The sequence below is a fragment of the Pelodiscus sinensis genome, chromosome 24 (assembly GCF_049634645.1).
Source record: "Pelodiscus sinensis isolate JC-2024 chromosome 24, ASM4963464v1, whole genome shotgun sequence".
Taxonomy (NCBI): domain Eukaryota; kingdom Metazoa; phylum Chordata; order Testudines; family Trionychidae; genus Pelodiscus; species Pelodiscus sinensis.
Genome location: NC_134734.1, coordinates 8,122,710 through 8,142,272, shown reverse-complemented (window position 1 = coordinate 8,142,272; position 19,563 = coordinate 8,122,710). Strand labels below are relative to the sequence as shown.

Sequence of the window (19,563 nt, the reverse complement as noted above, 5' to 3'; positions counted from 1 at the left end):
TGGAGGCCCCCAATGTCTCTGCACAGGCCTGTGTGAGGTGGGGAAGGGCGGTTTGGGGAGGGAGTGCTGGAGATCCTGTGGCACCCCCTGGCCCAGACACAGAGGGACAATCTGGGGTTCGGGGCATTGGGCTCCCCTTTCAGAGGCAGGATGGGGTCATCGTCAGCCCCCCTCCCGCCCCATCTGCTTTGTCCATTGCCGAGCTGGGGAGCCATGGGGCCGGAACTGACGCCTGCTGCGGGGGCACTGGAAACCCAACCCCCGCTCCCCGACTTGGCAGGCAGTGGCTTCCGAGTGCCGGAGCCGCGCCCTGGCTCCTGTAACCAGACTCCCTCCAACAACCTCCTCTTGGCCCGGGTAACCAGACCCTCCCAGGCCTTCCCCCCGGCCCTGGCCCCTGTAACCAGAGCCCCCAACCCAGCTGGGGCGATCAGAGACAGGCCATGAATTTAGGGACCAACAGCCAGGCAGGAACACCCCACCACTTGCTCCCATCCCCCAATGGAGGCTGGGGCCAAAAACCTCCAATAGCCCCTGGGGGCAGCTCAGGAGAGAAGTGGTCTCGTGGAACATGAGATCCCATCATGAGCAACGCACATGTATGGACCCCCTATATGGAACACACACATGCATGGTCATGCACACGTAATGGGCACATGTGCACAAACATACCAGGCATGGAATGCAAGTATGCAGCACACACACCAGGCATAGGCATATATATGTGCAAACACATGGTGCAGAACACACACGTGACACACACAAGAGGTGTGGAATATGTACCAGGTGTGGAACACACGTGTGCAACACACATGGTGCAGAACACACATGTGACACACACAACAGGTGTGGAATACATACCAGGTGTGGAACACACATGTGCAACACCCCCCAAGCATGAAACACCTCCCCATGCATGGCACATATTCAAATGTATGGGCACATACCCCATCTGCACTCCTACTGTGCATGGATCACAGTGCGGTCACACGCACGCACATGATCTCTCTGCCCGAGGAGGCTCTTGGGGGTCTCTAGAATAGCCAGCCCCACACCCCAGTCTCATGCCGGGAGAATCCCAGCCCCACCCCCTGCTCCCACGTGTTCATGGCTGTTAATAAACACAGCCCGTGTCTCCACAGGCACCAACTTGGGGAGCACGGGCCTCAGGATGCAGATTCCCCCCATGTCCTTCTCTTGCCCTTCCTGTGCCCTCACCTGCCTGACTCCCTCCTTCAACCCCGTCTGGCCAGCACTCCACAGTCTGGGCCCTGCCTCAGTGTCTCGCTTATTTCCCTGTGCGCATGCATGGATGTGTGCATGTGTGGGAGGGGGCATGGTGTGTGTGTGGGGGGGTGTCTCACCCCAATGGTGGGGCAATTTGCCAGCTACTCCCTTACCCCTTCCTCTGTCCTCCCCTCCTGTGCCCTCAGCCCCCCAGTCTTGTACCCCACCATTTCTCTCCCTCTTCTGCCACAAAGCCCCGGGCACTCTGGCTCCCTCTGCACCATTCTCTGCCCTCACCCCTAAGCCCTGTACTCACCTTCCGAGTCACACTCCTTCTGCTCCCCAGCACTGTGTCCCCCCCAAACCAATCATCTACCCCCAAACTCCCAGCCTTCTTTTCTCCCTGATGCACCCAGTCATGTGCCTGCTGGCTTCCCTCTTTCTGACTCCACCTCTCTTCTGTATGCAGCCCATCAAGATTTGGGTGCTGCCGGATCTTGCAGCACCCGGATCTCAGAGCTCCCCGCACGTCTGTAAGGGACCCCCCTGATCCAGACAACCCCTCCCCACAGAACCCTACAACTCTGCAGGCCCTTCCCTGTCACCTGCCTTACCTTTGCTGGAACAGCCCACCTGCCAGTGCCCAGATCCCAGCCTCATAAAGGGAGCCCATGCCATGGCTCCAGCCCAGAAAGGGAGAACCTCTGGCACCCAGACATACTGCAATGGGTAGGGCCCAAGCCAGGGAACCTCCCGCTAACACTGTACCCTGTCTGGAGGGCTCAGCCCTGGGGCATGGGAGGAAAGGGGGGAAGTGGGATGTGACTGGCAAGATGGAGAAACACAGGGTATGTCTACACTACCACCCTAGTTCGAACTAGGGTGGTAGTGTAGACATACCCACAGAGTGTGTGTGTGGGGATCGATAGATAGAGGGTGTGGGGAATGGATGGGTAACCAGTTGGGTGTGCACAGGGATGGATGGACAGGTGGAAAACAGGGTTACAGAGGGGTGTGCAGAGGAATGGACAGGTGACAGAAGACAAGGGCTACGTCTACACTGGCCCCTTTTTCGGAAGGGGCATGCTAATTTTGAAAGTGGGAATAGGGAAATCCGCGGGGGATATTTAAATATCCCCCGCGGATTTAAATAAACATGGCCGCCGCTTTTTTCCGGCTTGAGGAAAAGCCGGAAAAAAAGCGTCTAGACTGGCCCGATCCTCCGGAATAAAGCCCTATTCCGGAGGATCTCTTATTCCTACTTCAAAGTAGGAATAAGAGATCCTCCGGAATAGGGCTTTATTCCGGAGGATCGGGCCAGTCTAGACGCTTTTTTTCCGGCTTTTCCCCAAGCCGGAAAAAAAGCGGCGGACATGTTTATTTAAATCCGCGGGGGATATTTAAATCCCCCACGGATTTCCCTATTCCCACTTTCAAAATTAGCATGCCCCTTCCGAAAAAGGGGCCAGTGTAGACGTAGCCAAGGTGTCAAAGGAGTGTACACAGGGATAAACAGGCAGTAGACAGGGCTACAGGGATGGACGGGTGGCAGAAGACAAGGTGAAAGGAGGGTGTGCACAGAGATGGATGGGCAGCAGTCAGGGTGACAGGGGTGTGTGTATAGGGATGGACGGGCAGCGGCAGATAGAATGACTGAGGGGGTGTGCAAAGGGCTGGACACGCAGCAGACAGGATAATAGAGGGGTGTGCACAGAGATGGACACATGGTAGACAGGGCGACAGGGATTTGTGCACAGGGATGGATGGGTGCAGAGAGGGTGACAGAGAGGTGTGCACAGGGATGGACACGTGGTAGACTGGGTGACAGGGATTTGTGCACAGGGATGAACAGGTGCAGAGAGGATGACAGAAGGGTGTGCACAGGGATGGACGGCTGCAGACAGGGTGACAGAGGTGTGCAAAGGGATGGATGGGCAGCAGACAGTGACAGAGGGGTGTGTACAGAGATGGACAGGCAGTGGCAGACAGGTTGATGGTAGGATGTGCACAAGAATGGCAGGGCAGCAGACAGGATGACAGAGGGATGTACACAGAAATGGATGGGCAGTGGTAGACAGGGTGACAGAGGGTTATGCCCGGGGATGGATGGGTGCAGACAGGAATGAATAGGTGGCAGACAGGGTAACAGGGGTGTGCAAAGGGATGGATGGGCAGCAGACAGAGTGACAGAGAGATGAGTACAGAGACAGACAGGAAGCTGCACACAGGGTGACAGAGAGGTTTACACAGGGATGGATGGGTGGCAGCAGACAGTTTGATGGTGGGGTGTGCACAGGGATAGACAGGCAGTACACAATGTGACAGAGGGGCGTGCACAGGGATGGTGGCGTGGCTGCCAGTGTGCAGAGGGGTGGGCACAGGGATGGACAGGTGACAAACAAGGTGATAGAGGGGTGTGCACAGGGATGGACAGGAGGCAGAAGGGTGCCAGAGGGGCATGCACAGGGATGAACAGGTGGCAGCAGACAGGATGCCAGAGGGGTGTGCACAGGGATGGACAAGCAGCAGACAGGGTGACAGAGGAGTGTGCACAGGGATGGACAAGCAGCAGACAGGGTGACAGAGGGGTGTGCACAGGGATGGACAAGCAGCAGACAGGGTGACAGAGGGGTGTGCACAGGGATGGACAAGCAGCAGACAGGGTGACAGAGGAGTGTGCACAGGGATGGACAGGAGGCAGAAGGGTGCCAGAGGGGTGTGCACAGGATGGTCACGTGGCCGACAGGATGCCAGAGGGGTGTGCACAGGGATGGACAGGGTGACAGAAGGCATGCACAGGGATGGACGGGTGACATGGGGTGGGCACAGGGATGGACAGATTTACAGAGGGGTGTACACAGGGATGGACAAGCAGCAGACAGGGTGCCAGAGGGGTGTGCATGAGGATGGACCGGCAGCAAATAGGGTGACAGAGTGCTGTGCATAGGGATGGGAGGGCAGCAGCCAGGGTGACAGAGGTGTGTGCACAGGGATGGACAGGCGGCGGCAGACAGGGTGGCAGAGGGGTGTGCCCAATTTGTCTGGCTGGAGGATGGAGCAGCTGGACTTGATTAGATTAGAAGTTGGATGACTGAGGTTCTGTATGGGGGGCTGTGGGTGGATCAAGGAGTTTGTACAGAGTTGGCTGCAGGACTGGATAGGGGAGCACTGGTCTGGGGGGGCTGGTGTGGAGTGTACAGGGCTGGCTGGTAGGCTGGCTGGGGGAATATAGGGAGGAATTCAGGATGTACAAGGTGTAGATGTGCAGAATTTTGCATTTCTCTCTCTAGCTGGGCATGGAAAACTCCAGAGCGGGAGGGGTTAATTCACACAGGGGCACCTTTTGGGGGGGGTAGAGTTGGTTGAGGGGGATAGTGGGGCATGTACTAGGCTGGCAGTGGGGTGTGCAGGGCTGGATGAGACTGGGGGTGCGCAGGGCTGGGGGTTTTCTGGGGGTTTGCAGGGCTGGCTGGAGCTGTGCAGAGCTGAGAAGGGCTGGGCAGGACTGTCCAGAGGCGTGCAGGGCTGTCTGGGGGTGTGCAGGGCTGGGCAGGGCTGTCCGGGGGAGTGCAGGGCTAGGCGTGGGTATGCAGAGCTGAGCAGAGCTATCCGGGGGTGTGCAGGCCTGAGCAGGGCTGGGCGGGGCTGTCTGGGGGTGTGTAGGACTGGATGGGGCTGTCTGGGGGTATGCAGGGCTGGGCGGGGCTGTCTGGGGGTATGCAGGGCTGTCTGGGGGTATGCAGGGCTGGGCGGGCCTGTCTGGGTGTGTGCAGGGCTGAATGGGGCTGTCTGGAGGTATGCAGGGCTGTCTAGGGGTGTGCAGGGCTGGGTGGGGCTGTCCGGGTCTGTGCAGGGCTGAATGGGGCTGTCTGGGGGTATGCAGGGCTGTCTGGGGGTGTGCAGGGCTGGGTGGGGCTGTCTGGGTGTGTGCAGGGCTGAATGGGGCTGTCTGGGGGTATGCAGGGCTGTCTAGGGGTGTGCAGGGTTGGGCGGGGCTGTCCGGGTGTGTGCAGGGCTGAATGGGGCTGTCTGGGGGTATGCAGGGCTGTCTGGGGGTGTGCAGGGTTGGGCGGGGCTGTCTGGGGGTGTGCAGGGCTGGGCGGGGCTGTCCAGGTGTGTGCAGGGCTGAATGGGGCTGTCTGGGGGTATGCAGGGCTGTCTAGGGGTGTGCAGGGTTGGGCGGGGCTGTCCGGGTGTGTGCAGGGCTGAATGGGGCTGTCTGGGGGTATGCAGGGCTGTCTGGGGGTGTGCAGGGTTGGGCGGGGCTGTCTGGGGGTGTGCAGGGCTGGGCGGGGCTGTCCAGGTGTGTGCAGGGCTGAATGGGGCTGTCTGGGGGTATGCAGGGCTGTCTGGGGGTGTGCAGGGTTGGGCGGGGCTGTCTGGGGGTGTGCAGGGTTGGGCGGGTGTGTGCAGGCTAGAGGGGGAATGTGCAGGAGGGAGGCAGGTTTGCTTCTCTCTGTAGTAGGGCGTGGAAAATGGGAGGGGTTAATTCATACGGGTAGGGAGGTGTCCTTGAGGGGGGGGGAGTTAGTTGTGGGGATGATGGGGTATGTTGTAGAGTTGGGTGGAGGCTACAGCAGGGAGGTGTCCAGGGCTGGCAGAGAGGGATGTACAAGGCAGGCTCGGGGGGGGGAGCACAAGGTTGGCGATGGGGCTGGCTGTGGGAGAGGGGGGTTTACAGGGCTGGATGGGGGGGCACAGGGCTAGCTGCAGGGCTGGCAGGGGGTAAACAGGGCTGGCTGGGGGCATGCACAGGGCTGCTGGATGGGGACTATGCAGGATTGGCAAGGGAGGTAGGGGTGTTAAGGGCTGGTGGAGGGGGCTGGCTGGGGGTGTACAGGGGTTCCCGGGGGATGCAAACGGGAGGTGTGCAGGGCATGGGGGTAGGGCTGGCGGGGGGTGAAGCAGGGGTTTGTGCATGGCTGGTGGGGGGCTGTTGAAGGTTAGCGGGGGATTGAGGGCTGGCAGGGGATTGTTGAGGGCTGGTGAGGGGCTGAGAACTGGGGGGGTTGAGGGCTGGTGGGGAGGGGTTGAAGATTGGGGGGGTTGAGGTTTGGTGGAGGGTTGTTGAGGGCTGGCAGGGGGTTGTTGAGGGTTGGTGGGGAGGGTTGAGGTTTGGTGGGGGGTTGTTGGGAGCTGGCAGGGGGTTGTTGAGGGTTGGTAGGGAGGAGTTGAGGATTGGCGGGGGGGTTGAGGTTTGGTGGGGGTTGTTGAGGGCTGGCAGGGGGTTGTTGAAGGTTAGTCGGGAGGGGTTGAGGGTTGGTGGGGGTTGTTGAGGGCTGGCAGGGGGTTGTTGAAGGTTAGTCGGGAGGGGTTGAGGGTTGGTGGGGGTTGTTGAGGGCTGGCAGGGGGTTGTTGAGGGTTGGTGGGGAGGGGTTGAGGGTTGGTGGGGTTGTTGAGGGCTGGCAGGGGGTTGTTGAGGGTTGGTGGGGAGGGGTTGAGGTTTGGTGGGGGTTGTTGAGGGCTGGCAGGGGGTTGTTGAGGGTTGGTGGGGAGGGGTTGAGGGTTGGTGGGGGTTGTTGAGGGCTGGCAGGGGGTTGTTGAGGGTTGGTGGGGAGGGGTTGAAGGTTGGCGGGGGGGTTGAGGTTTGGTGGGGGGTTGTTGAGGGCTGGCAGGGGGTTGTTGAAGGTTAGTCGGGAGGGGTTGAGGGTTGGTGGGGGTTGTTGAGGGCTGGCAGGGGGTTGCTGAGGGTTGGTGGGGGAGGGGTTGAGGGTTGGTGGAGTTGTTGAGGGCTGGCAGGGGGTTGTTGAGGGTTGGTGGGGAGGGGTTGAGGTTTGGTGGGGGTTGTTGAGGGTTGGTGGGGAGGGGTTGAAGGTTGGCAGGGTGGGGTTGAGGTTTGGTAGAGGGTTGTTGAGGGCTGGCAGGGGGTTGTTGAGGGTTGGTGGGGAGAGGCTGAGGATTGGCGGGGGGGTTGAGGTTTGGTGGGGGGTTGTTGAGGGTTGGTGGGGTAGTTAAGGGCTGGCAGGGTTGAGGGCAGGCGGGGGGGTTGTTGAGGGCAGGCAGGGGGTTGTTGAGGGTTGGTGGGGAGAGGCTGAGGATTGGCGGGGCGGTTGAGGTTTGGTGGGGGGTTGTTGAGGGTTGGGGGGAGTTAAGGGCTGGTGGGGTTGAGGGCAGGCGGGGGGGTTGTTGAGGGCTGGCGGGGGGTGTAAGCGGGGTGTGTGCAGGACTGGGGGGATGTGTGGAGATTTGCATCTCTCTCTCTCTCTCTCTCTCTCTCTCTCTCTCTCTCTCTCTCTCTCTCGCAGCGGTGGAAAGCCACAGGCCGGGAGGGGTTAATTCACGGGGGGAGGGGGCAAGGTCACGTGGTCCCAGACCCTCCTCCCCTCCCCATCGGGGCCCCCCACAGCCTGGCTATACGCAGAAGCCTGGCGCTGCCCCCCCCCCCCTTCCGCGGTGCCCGGCTCCATCCCTCCTGGTGGAGGGGGCTCAGTACTGCGGCCCCCGCCCTGGGAAAGGGGGTGCAAAGGAAGCCGGCTGCCTTGCAGGCAGGAGACACGGGGGGGGGGGGGGGGCGTAGCAGGGAAGCGGTGAGGGAGCTGGGTACCAGCCCACAACCCCCCATTGCATAACCCGCCCCCCCCCCCGCAGGTGGGTCCAGATGCTGCAGCTGCGCGCATCTGGCTGCTGTTGCGGCCGCGCCGCGGGGGGATGCAGGCGGGGGGTGGCGCAGGGGGAAGGGTGGGGCTCACCTGGGAGGTGCGGGGGGGCAGCCCCGAGTCCCTGGGTCCGGACAGGCGGGAGCCGCCGGCTGCGGCTGCAGGCTCCGGGCTCTGGGCTGGAATAGGCGCCCCCCCGCCCCGGCCCCCCCGCCCCCCAGCCTCTCCGCAGCCACATCTCGCGAGCCTGCTCGGGGCTCTTGCCGCCCGTGCGAGACAGAGGCGGAGGGGCAGGGTGGGAGACGGGGGCTGGGTGGGGCCCGGGTTGGGGATGCTGGGGGGAGCAAGTTGGGGGGGCAGGCTGTTGGTCTGTGTAGGGGAGGGAGGGGGAAGGGTGGAGCGGGTTGGAGAGCGACTGGGGAGGAGGAGAAGGGGGAGGTGGGGCAGGGAGGCAAGGCTGGCAGGAGGGGTCTGGGAGGGGGAACCGGGGCAGTGGAACGGGCTGGGGGAGCTGGCGGGGGTCTGGGGAGGGAGGAGTTAGGGGGAGCAGGGTAGAGCTGTGGGGAAGCTGATGGGGGTTGAGGGAAGGGTGGGGAGGTGGAGATGGAGCAGGGTAGAGCGGGCAGGGGAGCTGGAAGGGGTCTGAGGAGGGGAAGGAGAGGGAGGTGGGAAGGGTAGAGCAGATTGGGAGAACTTGTGGGGGGATCTGGGGAGGGAAGGAAGGGGGAGGTGGGGCAGGGTAGAATGGGCTGGGAGGGGATGGGGGTCTGGGGAGGCAAAGGAGGGAACTGGGGGGCTGGCAGGGGGGTTTGGGGAGGGAAGGGGAGGTGGGTCAGGGTGGAAGGGCTGGGGGCCTTGACAAGGGGTGCTGGGCAGGAGAGAGAGGTGAGGTGGGCTGGTGAGCAGCATGGACTCAGGAGGTTCACATAGGCCTGGGGACAGAGGCAGGAAAGCAGCAGCAGCAGCCAGATGATGGGGTGTAGATGGGGGGGTTGGGCTTTTCCCTTCCAGCCTCTCCTCCCAGGCCAGGTGCTGTGGGGCAGTGTAGTGCTGGAGGCTGCAGTGCAAGGGTGGGTGAGAGGGGGGCTGTGAGCAGGGCGCTGTGGGGTGTCATGGGGCAGGGACCGTGGGGCAGTGTAGTGCTGGAGGGGTGCAGAGGGGTGGGGGCTGTGAGCAGGGGCCATGGGGTTGGCTCTACAGGGCTAGAACTCTGCTCAAAGCCACAGCACATAGGCCTGGGCAGCCCCCCATCCTTATGCCTGGCTCAGGCTTGATACAGACCCCATATCAGGGCCCATGTGGGGGCAGGAAAGACCTGGGTTTCTGCGGCTCTGGGGGGGGGGGCACAAGGAGGGCGGGGGTTTCAGAGGACAGCATGGCTCAGGTTTGGCTGGGACAAGCAGGACTTTGCAGGTGCAGGGTTAAAGGTTAAAGGTCGGGGTAATGATTTGGCGGGGGGCCAGGGTTGGGGTAGGGATGAGTGGAGTGAAAAGTTAATCGTGTGTGTGTGTGTGCGCGCGCCCACAGGTCGGTGTTGGTGAAGACGTGTCAGTGTGAGTGTGTTGCCGTATGGCAGGATGTGTGTGTATGTGTCAGTGTGCATTGATGCGTGTCTGACTATCTGTTCATTAGTGTGTCTCAGCAAGTGCCCCTGTACAGATGTGTGTGTATCAGGGTATGATTGTGTGTGTGTGTTGAGGCGTGTGCGTCATTCTCTCTCTCTGCTTGTTTGCCTCTCCCTGGCTCATCATGGGAAAAGCCGGGAGAATTAGCCAGGACATTAATTACATTAATGCTGGGAGCAGAGACAGCGCAGAGCCCTGCTGCACTGTGTGTGGGCCTGTGTGCATGTGTGTGGGCGGGCGCCTGTGACTGAGTGTGTGTGCATACGTCTGGGCACACATCTGTGTGTGTGTGTTGTGTCTGCACATGTGTGACTTCACATGTGTGTCTCTGTGTGTGTTTGTTGGTGTGTCTGCACATGAGTGTGTGTGCATGTGGGTCTGTTTTGTTGTTTTGCATATGTGTGCGTATCTGCACGTCTGGCATGTATGTCTGCGTGTGCATCAATGTGTCTGCATGTGTGTCTGTGCTTGCATATATATTTGTGGGTGGGCACTGTGCTGAGGGCAGTGAGATGTTGGGGGCTAGCAAGGACATGGTGGGAGCCGGGGGATGCAGTGACTCCTCTGTAAAGAAAAAACAGGACTATGTAGCACTTTAAAGACGAACAAGATGGTTTATTAGGTGATGAGCTTTCATGGGCCAGACCCACTTCCTCAGATCAAATAGTGGAAGTGGGTCTGGCCCATGAAAGCTCATCACCTAATAATCCATTTTGTTAGTCTTTAAAGTGCTGCATAGTCCTGCTTTTTGTTTCAGCTACACCAGACTAACACGGCTACATCTCTATCACTATTCCTCTGTAAAGGACACGGCCCTCTGCTTCCCTTCGCATGGACAGGGGCCTGGCCCTGCCACCCCGGGCCTCTGGGTGGGGGCCGGAAACAGGGCCAAATGCCAGGGGATATTTTGGGCTGGGAGATCTGAGGAATCTGCAGAGGAGACTCCATGGGGGTCCAGTTACAGATAGGGTGAGAGGCAGGGGTGTGCGCTCACACATGCACACAGCCACACCCCTGTCACTTTCTCTCACATACACAACCAGACAAAACCAGGCCTGTATCACACACAACCATACACATGCACAGAGCCAGGCCTTTCTGTCTCTCTCACTCAGCCTCTCTCTTATACAGAGCCAGGTCTCTCTCTCTCTGGGTATGTCTACACTACAGCACTAATTCGAACTAACTTTATGCGAGCAAAAGGGGGAGGCTTTCCTGCCAGCCTGGATGGCTGAGGCTGAGCGCATGGCTGGCCACTATGCTCAGCCCCACACAGCCGCTGTCCGGGAAGCCCTGCGGGAGAGCTTCCATGTGGAGGAGGAGGACTGAACTCTCCCTGCATGCCCCACTGGGGCCTTCTTCCACCCTCCCCCCCTTCCCCTCCCTAACCCCCCTTTTTAAGTCAAATAAAGACACCTGTTTGCCAACAAAAATCCCTTTTTATTTTACATAACTGGGGTGGGGGGAGGGTAGGAGAGGGGAGAGGAAACCTGGGAGGAGGGAGCTGGAAAGGGGTGGAAGGGGAGGAAGGGAAGGGAAAGCTCAGGCATGGGGGTCCTGCTGGCTCTCCTGACTTGCAGCACTGCGGATGTGGGGGCGTCGGGGGGGAGTGGGTGTGAAGGGTGGGGCAGGAGGGACAGGGGGTGCGGAGGAAGCGGAAGGGGGAGCAGGGGTGGGAGGAGGAGCGAGAGCTGGGACGGCTGCTGGGGCCGGAGCAGGAGGAGGCAGGAACCTGTCCACCAGGGTCTGGAGGTGGCCTCTGAGGGCACGGCCATGCTCCTCCAGCGCCTCCAAACTCCGCTGCCGCAGCTGCAGGTCCTCCCGGACCCAGTGGTCCTGGGTGTGGAGCTGGTGCTCCAGGACCCGCAGGTGCCGCTGCTGGTACTCCTCCTGGTTCCTGGCGTGCCTGCTGGCCCGGGTGCAGGTGGCTGTTGCAGGCGGGGTGGTGCGCCCTGCAGTCCCAGGTGCTGCGGCTGTGGTGAAACAAGAGCAGCGGTCAGTTCTCCCTGGGGACAAGGTGGGTGAAACCCAGCCCCCCTCTGCAACGCCAGGGCCCCTGCATGACACCCAGCTGATGCTCCATGGTGGGCAAGGCCCAGGCACATGGTCCCTGGGCTCCCTCTCCCCCAACCCCCCCGTACACATAAGGGGAGCATGATGGTACTCACATGTGGAGCCCTCCTCTGCCTCGGACGACACAGCTGATGTGCTCTGTGGGATGCCTCGGGGGTCCTGGGTCTTGGGCAGGCTCCCTGCAGGCTGCTGGCTCTCGACGTCCTCCTCCTCCTCTTCGGTGTCAGAGACAGGGCCCTCTGCCCCGGGGTCAAACACCACCCGGGGGGCATGGACGGCGTGAGCCCCCAGGATGCGGTCCAGGGCCTCAAAGTGGGGGCAGGTCTCCAGGTCGGCCCCTGGCTGGCAGGCTTTGGAGTAGGACTGCTGCAGGTCCTTGATTTTACAGCAGACCTGCTCCCGGGTCCGCATGTGGCCTCTGGCGGCCAGGCTGTCAGCCATGCAGCTGTATACGGCCACGTTCCTGTGGCTAGTGCGGAGATCGTGGACGTTGGAGGCCTCCCCCAAACCTCGATGAGGTCCACAATTTCCGCACTTGACCAGGCGGGTTCCTGCCTCTTGCGGCCCCAGGCAGGCTCCTGGGAGCTGCCAGCCTGGTCCTGGGAAGAGGCGGAGGGCTGGGTGGCAGCGGGTGGCTGGCTCATCCTGTGCCAGGTGTAGGGTCTGCTGTCTGGGTGCTGGCAGGCTTGCACCTGGCACAAGCACCATAGCCAGCCCGTGCCCCTTTAAGGGCTCCGGGGCCGGGAGGGGGGGAGAAGAGTTTCCCTGGTGGTGCCCAGAGTGGCCACCAGGGCAAGCTGGGAAGGGCTAGCCTCCCACTAGTTCGAATTAAGTGGCTACACAGCCCTTAATTCGAACTACTTAATTCGAACTAGGCGTTAGTCCTCGTAGAATGAGGTTTACCTAGCTTGAATTAAGCTCTCTGCTAGTTGGTATTAAATTCGAACTAGCGGTTTGCCTGTGTAGCGCCTATTAAAGTTAATTTGAACTAATGGCTGTTAGTTCGAATTAACTTTGTAGTGTAGACAGACCCTTCATCTGTCTCACACACACAGGCCGTGTCCACACTCAGGGGTTCTTTCGAAAAAAGTACCCTTTTTTCGAAAGAACTTCCCCTGCGTCCAGACTCAAGCCGCGTTCTTTCGAAATTAAATCGAAAGAACGCGGCTTTTCTTTCGACGGCGGTAAACCTCGTTTCACGAGGAAGAACGCCTTTTTCGAGGGAGATCCATCGAAAGAACGTGAGTCTGGACGGGGGGAGCCCTTTCTTTCGAAAGAATTGGCCTCCAGGAACAAGCCCTGGTGGACAATCTGGGCCATGGGTTGCACGTCTGTGGTTCCTGGCTGCAGCCATTCCTTAAAGGGACAGGCGCACCCTCACAGCCACTTGTTGCAGACAAGGAGCCAGAGCACACGGCGACCTTGCTGCAGCATGTCACAGCCCCAAGAGCGTCCTGGCCCTTCCTCCGAGCCTTCTGGGGACCCAGCCAAGGGCTCCAAGCGCCGGGCACCATCCTGGTCCGGCGCAGAGATCAAGAGCCTGCTGGAGCTGTGGGGAGAGGAGGAGGCCTTACAGGCCCTCAAAAGCCGGCGGCGAAATGCCGACATTTATGGCCGCATGGCTGAAGCCCTGGCCCAGAAGGGCCACTACCCCCGCACCCAGGACCAGGTGCGCTCCAAAGTGAAGGAGCTGCGGCAGGGCTACGCCAAAGCCAGGGAGGAGAGCTCCCGGTCTGGGGCAGCCCCCCACTACTGCCCCTACTACCCAGAGCTGGACCAGATCCTGGGTGGCAGTGCAGAAGCACGCACACCACGAAGGTTCGTGCAGTCCGGACTGGCAGACCCGGTGGTGGACGCTCCAGAGCGGGAGCTACAGCACTCTGGAGACGGGGACATGGGCCCAGAGGAGGAGGACACCGAGGAGACGGCAACCCTCACCCTGGAGCCAGTGACCCAGACCTCTGAGGCCTCCCAGGCGTCATCTGGCGCGGGAGAGGAAGCAGCAGGTGAGTACAGTGAGGTTGTGTCACACCCGGGGGGGGGGGAGGTAGGTGGGTGGGTGCACAGTGGGTGATGCACAAGGGAAACCTGTCATGCTCAGGCTGATGCCCAGGTCACACACACACACACACACACACACACAGTGTGACCTTCAGAATGTGTGCTTCCCCTGTCTCAAGGGAGAGGGCATGCCCTTTTGGACAGCTGTTGCACACATGACTGATTGTGATAGAAATGTAGCCGTGTCACTCTGATCTGAAGAAGTGGGTCTGGCCCTGGAAAGCTCATCCCCTAATAAACCATCCTGTTAGTATTGTAAGTGCTACAGAGTCCAGTTTATAGGACTGATTGTGTCTTCTTCTTTTCCTCCACAGCCGGACCAGCCGTGGAAGAGGGCCGCAGCACCCCAGCCCCACCTCCATCTCCATCTCCACCTCAGAGACATGGGAGCCGCAGACACAGGCGTGTCTACGCCGACATCCTCCGGCAGCACGTCGAGGCTGTGCAGGAGCAGAATGCCATCCTGCTACGGAGGGCGGAGGCAGAGGAGCGGTGGCGTGATCGGCTCATGAATGAGCTGGTCCTGCAGCGCACGGTGCTGTACGCCACCCTGAGGGAGGTCAGCGGCTTGCCTGCTGCTGTGCCAGGTCCTGCTCCTCCAGCACCCCATGACCCCACCCCACCAAACCCCCCTTCCACAACAGCAGCCCTTTCCCCCCTTGGACCTCCCTCTCCCCCAGCCCCCCCAGCTCCCCAGCCCCTCTCTCCCCCTGGCCCTCCTCTCCCCCAGGCTTCCACGTCCCAAGAGCCCCCCAGCAGCCAGCCAACCGACAGGTACATCACCCGATCCCGTAGCCGGGGAGCACCCCAAACACGAGGCCCAGGCAGGAAAGGGAAATCTGCCAAGCCCCGTTCAACCTGATCCCCTTCCCCCCTCCAGGTTTCCAGTCCCCTTCCCCCCTCCAGGTTTCAATGACCCCCATCACCCCACTTATTAAGCACACACAAAGGGTTAAAGGAACTGTTTGTTTATTGTATATAGTTTGGCAACAACAAAAATGAAAAAAATTTTTGTTCTTTTGCCACATTGTTGGATAATATGTACAAAATTTTAAATAAGTAAAGAGAACATTTTATTTTGAAACACACCCTGGTGTAAGTGATGTGTCCAAACTGGGTCAGGAGATGGGTTGTGGAGGGAAGCTTCTATTGGGGGCCAGGGCCCAGTCCCCAGGCAGAAGCCCCTCAGTGCACTCAGTGGCCTCCACTGGAGAATTGCTCCCGGAGGGCCTCCCGGATGCCAACTGCAGACCGGTGAGCCTGGCGGATGGCAGCTGTCCGGGGCTGGGCAAAGAGCCTCTCCTGGCCATCAGCAGCTCTCCCCCACCCTGGTAGGAAGGCCTCCCCTTTCCTCTCCACGAGGTTATGGAGGACGCAACACGCGGCCACCACCTCGGGGATGTTGGTCTCCCCCATGTCGAGGCGTGTGAGCAAGCACCGGAATCTGCCCTTTAAACGTCCAAACGCACATTCCACCTGGTTGCGAGCCCGGTTAAGGCGAGCATTAAACTGCTCCTTGCTCACATCCAGGTGGCCGGTGTAGGGCTTCATCAGCCACGGCATCAGGGGATAGGCGGCATCGGCCACTATGCACACCGGCATGTGCACATCCCCAACCGCAAACTGGCGATGGGGGAAAAGTGTTCCTGCCTGAAGCCTCCGGTACAGGTACGAGTTTCTGAAGATGCGGGCATCGTGTGCCCGCCCTGACCACCCAACACAAATGTCTGAAAACTGTCCACGATGGTCGACCAGGGCCTGGAGGACCATAGAAAAGTAGCCCTTTCGATTGATGAATTGGGCTGCTCGATGGGGCGGTGCACGGATGGCAATGTGTGTCCCATCGAGCGCTCCTCCGCAATTGGGGAAGCCGAGGGCAGCAAAGCCGGCCATGACGCTGTCCAGATCCGGTAGACAGATGAGCCTGTTGAGCAGCTCCGAATTGATGGCCCTCACCACCTGCAGAACGAGACAGACAACAAAGTGTTAGAAGGGGTGCCTTATGTCTTAGGAGGAGAACCCACCGCCCACCTTCCCTCTCAAACAGCCCGGGAATCCCCTCCTCAGAACCCCCCCCCCCACAATTCAGGGTGAGTGGAGGAGCTCCCTCCCACTCCCACTCCCACTCCACTTGGCCCTTCCTGACAGTCTCCCTTCCCCCCACCCCAAACTGTGACTGTCCCCAGACATTGACTTACCTCCATCAAGACGGCCCCGACAGTAGATCTCCCCACGCCAAATTGGTGTCCCACGGAGCGGTAGCTGTCGGGGGTTGCCAGCTTCCAGAGGGCAATGGCGACCCTCTTTTCCAGGGGGATGGCGGGCCGCAGGTGGGTGTCTTGCCGTTGCAGAGCAGGGGCGAGCCAGGTACAGAGCTCCTGGAAAGTGGTCTTTCTCATGCGGAAGTTCCGTAGCCAGTCTTGGTCATCCCAGATCTCCATCACGAGCCGGTCCCACCATTCAGAGCTGGTGTCAAACCTCCAAACACGCCTGTCCACGAAAAAGTTCGGAGGCAAGGGCAGTGTGGCTGCTGGACGGGGGAACCCCTCGTCCCTCTGGTCTGGGTCCAGCTCGGGAAGGAGCCTCATGATTGTCTCACGAAGATGCAGCAACAGCTGCAGTATGGTGGTGTGGGGCCATCGCCTGCCCAGGGGCAGCTCTGGCTCCATGCCACAAATAAGGGTCTGCAAGCAGAAAAACCTCAAAAGAAAAAAGCTGCTGGGGTGTCCCAGGAAGCTGAGCACTCCAAACAAGCACTGCAATGCCTTGCAAAATTCCTCAAGGGACAGCAAAGGCAGCTGCAGGAGCAGAGCAACGGGTGTTCAGGAGTGTCCCTCTCACCACGCGTCTCTGCAAAGGGCAGGCAGGCAGCACCCGGAAGGAAATGCTGCCCCCATGCCCTGGCAGAAGCAGTTCCGGGTGGCTTTCAATTTCGAAAGAGCGTCCGGCAGTCTGGACGCTCTTTTTCGAAATAGCGGATCGATCTTTCGATCCGCGCATTGTAGTCTAGACGCGCTCTTTCGAAAGAGCCTCTTTCGAAAGATGCTTTCGAAAGAGGCTCTTTCGAAAGAAGCCTGCAGTCTAGACATAGCCACAGAGTCAGGTTCTTACTCTTTCTCTCTCTCCTGGCCACAGCCAGCAGGGGGCAGCAGTTCCCTACAGAAGCTTCACTGCAGCTGTGAGATGTATGGGGGCCCAGGCCTTAAACCTGGGTTGGGGGGAGGGTTGGCTTCACCCCAGGGGAGGCCCCACTATTCCTCTGCCCCATTCCCCACCCCTACTCCCACACATGCCACGGATCAAATCCAAAATCACCCCAAAAAGTTTGCTCCAACTCCAGGGCTCACTCCATCAGAGTGCTTGTGTGTGTGTGCACGTGTGTGTGGCGTGGTGTGTTTGTGTGTGAGAGAGGGGGTGTCCGTGGAGGAAGGGGGACAGTAGCTTATGGCACATGGGCCATCTGCAGGAGCTATGGTGGGGATGGGCTACCCGTAAATGGACAGGGCCCCGGGGCAGAGATGGGGGGGGGAGGTTACCTGTGGGAGGCAGGGAAGGGAGTGCAAGGGGAGGAGGAGACCCTGGAGTTAAATCTGCATGGTACCAAGGGGGTCGGGAAGGGGAGCAGTGGCCCCATAGAGGTTGAATCTGTGGAGAGCAGGATAGTTGAAGTAGGGAGGAGCTGGGAGCTCACGTATAAAGCCCTCCCTTGTACAGGTGACCCCCTAGCTCAGGTGTCCAGCTTCCCTGTACTCCACCCCCTTCACAGATGAGCCCCTGGCTACAGTTATCCTGGGACACAGAGGTGAGCCCCTGGCTCAGGCATACAGCTCCCCTGAGCCCCACCCCATCCACAGGTGGGTGGCTCTGAGGCATCCCACTCCCCATGTCTGAGTCTGGCAGAGGCTGTTACCTGGAGCCTCTTGTGTTCCTGCTGCCTGGTGATGGGGGCTGCGCCTGGTTACTGGAAGAGGCTGTTCCAGCCCCTGATGCAGGCACAGGGAGCTGTTTGCCCATCCTGTCCCTGTCAGCTGGGTCCCCCCTGCCTGGCCCTGTTTGATTTTCTCCCCAGTATTTATCCCTGAGCAAATATTGGCACCTTGGCATCAGCTGTGTGGGATGGGCGAGGTGTTAGCTCTGCTGGGCTCCTCTCCCTTTGGCTCCAGTGCCACTGTGGGGCTGCAGGTTGGGATGGGGGAGGGGTGCTTAGCCTCCCCCTTGTTCCTAAATCTCCCCCCCCCCCCCTGCTCCTGTTGCTTATTTGAGCCCTCTCTTATTGATGGACCTGCTGTTGCTGGCTATTTGCTCAGGGTCACTGATGCAGCCTCTGCTCAGGGCGTTCTGAAACCTCTGCCTTCCCAGAGATATGATGGGCCTGCCCCCCACCCTGAAGCACCTGGCACTGGGGCCTGTCAGGTCACATGGGGGGGGGGCTGGATCTGACTCAGCCTGGCTGGTGTTCTGTTTGTAAGCCCCTATCCCTGACCTCTGACTCGCAACAGAGCCTGTCCCCTAAGCCAAGACTGGGCTTGAGCCCTAACCCCTAAATGTGTCCCCCCCACACTGGGCCTGTCCCAAACCTGTTCGTGACTTTGACCCTAAACCACAACCCATATAACAGCCCTAAACCCCCAACTCGGACCTTCATTCCTGCTCCCACCCCGGAAATGAACCTAGATGGCAAATGGAAACTGGACCCCCTGCCTGAAAGCCAACCTGCTTCCCTGCCATTGCGAACCCTGGCTCTGCACCTCCACTCCCCACCCGCCCGCCCGCCATTGGATTATTCTGCCCTACGCTGAACCCTCGCCCCCCATCATGGAGCCATTTCTTTTGTGCAATGCCGCTGGTTGGCACGTTGCACTCTGGTGAGTTCACTCTCGTGCTGCCCTGTGGGCAGAGGGGCAGTGCCCGCCCCAGGGCTGTGCACACAGATTTTATACTCATTACCGAGGGCAAAACTGGGCAAGGCCCAGGAGAGAGAAGGGGAAAGTATCAGTGACTCAGCAACCCAGCCAGTCCCCCTGCTTTAACCACCAGCCCCCACTCCCCTCCCAGAGCCAGGCAGAGAACCTAGAAGTCTTGGCTCCCAGCCCCCTCCCTGTCCCCAAAGTGTCACCTGCTGGGTGAGGCCTCAGTTCAGACGCACAGGTTATCCCCACCGCCCGGGCCGAGAGCGTTTCTCAGGTACTGGGTGACCTTTGATTATTTATTCTGCGGAATCTCGGCTGTTATTTATAGCCCCAGAGAATGAGTGCAGGGCCAGGAGCTGGGTGGAGATTTCTCCTGCGCAATGGCTGGGGCTGTGCCACTGGGAACCCATCACCCCTTCCTTATAGCACCAGGGGCTGGGCACCACGTTCCCATTGTGTCTTGGGGCCTGGGCGGGGGCAGAGTGGGTGAGAGATGAATTCACCCAGGGCCCCAGCCCGAAAACCTGGAGCCTCACAGCCTGGGGAGTTGTGGCATCACGGCTGTGCGAGACAGTCCTGTGCACTGGGTGATTCCCCGTATTGGCCCCCCAGTCCTGTTCTGTGCATCACCGCTGCCCGGTTCCGTGCATCTCCCCTCAGTTCTGTGCATCCCCCTCAGTTCTGTGCATCTCCCCTGCCTGGTTCTGTGCATCCCCCCTCAGTTCTGTGCATCTCCTCTCAGTTCTGTGCATCCCCCCCACCCGGTTCTGTGCATCCCCCCTCAGTTCTGTGCATCCCCCCCTCAGTTCTGTGCATCTCCCCTGCTCGGTTCTGTGCATCCCCCCCCCCAGTTCTGGGCATCTCCCCTCAGTTCTGTGCATCCCCCCCACCCGGTTCTGTGCATCCCCCTTCAGTTCTGTGCATCTCCCCTGCTCGGTTCTGTGCACCCCCCCCCCCCAGTTCTGGGCATCCCCCCTCAGTTCTGTGCATCTCCCCTCAGTTCTGTGCATCCCCCCACCCGGTTCTGTGCATCCCCCCTCAGTTCTGTGCATCCCCCCCACCCGGTTCTGT

At 60.1% G+C, this 19,563-nt stretch overlaps 3 protein-coding genes across 3 annotated transcripts in view; 1 reads left to right on the top strand and 2 right to left on the bottom strand.

The window, feature by feature from the left end:
- ACHE (acetylcholinesterase (Yt blood group)) overlaps positions 1-18,790 on the bottom strand; it is a 34,833-nt gene extending 16,043 nt beyond the window's left edge. Inside the window, exon 1 of the mRNA XM_014570129.3 lies at positions 18,699-18,790. The gene's annotated coding sequence lies outside the window, so the exon portion shown is untranslated. The remainder of the gene's footprint in view (positions 1-18,698) is intronic.
- Positions 10,920-12,570, bottom strand: LOC142819579 (uncharacterized). Its single transcript, XM_075907683.1, has 2 exons — positions 11,617-12,570; positions 10,920-11,421 (listed from the first exon to the last, which is right to left on the bottom strand). Exons 1-2 carry the CDS (start codon positions 12,227-12,229, stop codon positions 10,991-10,993), a joined length of 1,044 nt encoding a protein of 347 aa, XP_075763798.1. The 5' UTR covers positions 12,230-12,570; the 3' UTR covers positions 10,920-10,990.
- Positions 12,573-14,489, top strand: LOC142819578 (uncharacterized). Its single transcript, XM_075907682.1, has 2 exons — positions 12,573-13,527; positions 13,897-14,489. The coding sequence occupies exons 1-2, from the start codon at positions 12,840-12,842 to the stop codon at positions 14,442-14,444; spliced, it is 1,236 nt and encodes a 411-aa protein (XP_075763797.1). The 5' UTR covers positions 12,573-12,839; the 3' UTR covers positions 14,445-14,489.
- Positions 18,791-19,563: the final 773 nt, after the last annotated feature.

Excerpts from the sequence above, each read along its gene's own strand:
- LOC142819579 (XM_075907683.1), bottom strand. The coding sequence starts at position 12,229 with ATGGTGCTTGTGCCAGGTGCAAGCCTGCCAGCACCCAGACAGCAGACC. Across the intron at positions 11,422-11,616 it reads GGCAGAGGAGGGCTCCACAT|CCGCAGCACCTGGGACTGCA; the intron begins GTGAGTACCATC and ends GTTTCACCACAG.
- LOC142819578 (XM_075907682.1), top strand. The coding sequence starts at position 12,840 with ATGGGTTGCACGTCTGTGGTTCCTGGCTGCAGCCATTCCTTAAAGGGA. Across the intron at positions 13,528-13,896 it reads CGCGGGAGAGGAAGCAGCAG|CCGGACCAGCCGTGGAAGAG; the intron begins GTGAGTACAGTG and ends TTTCCTCCACAG.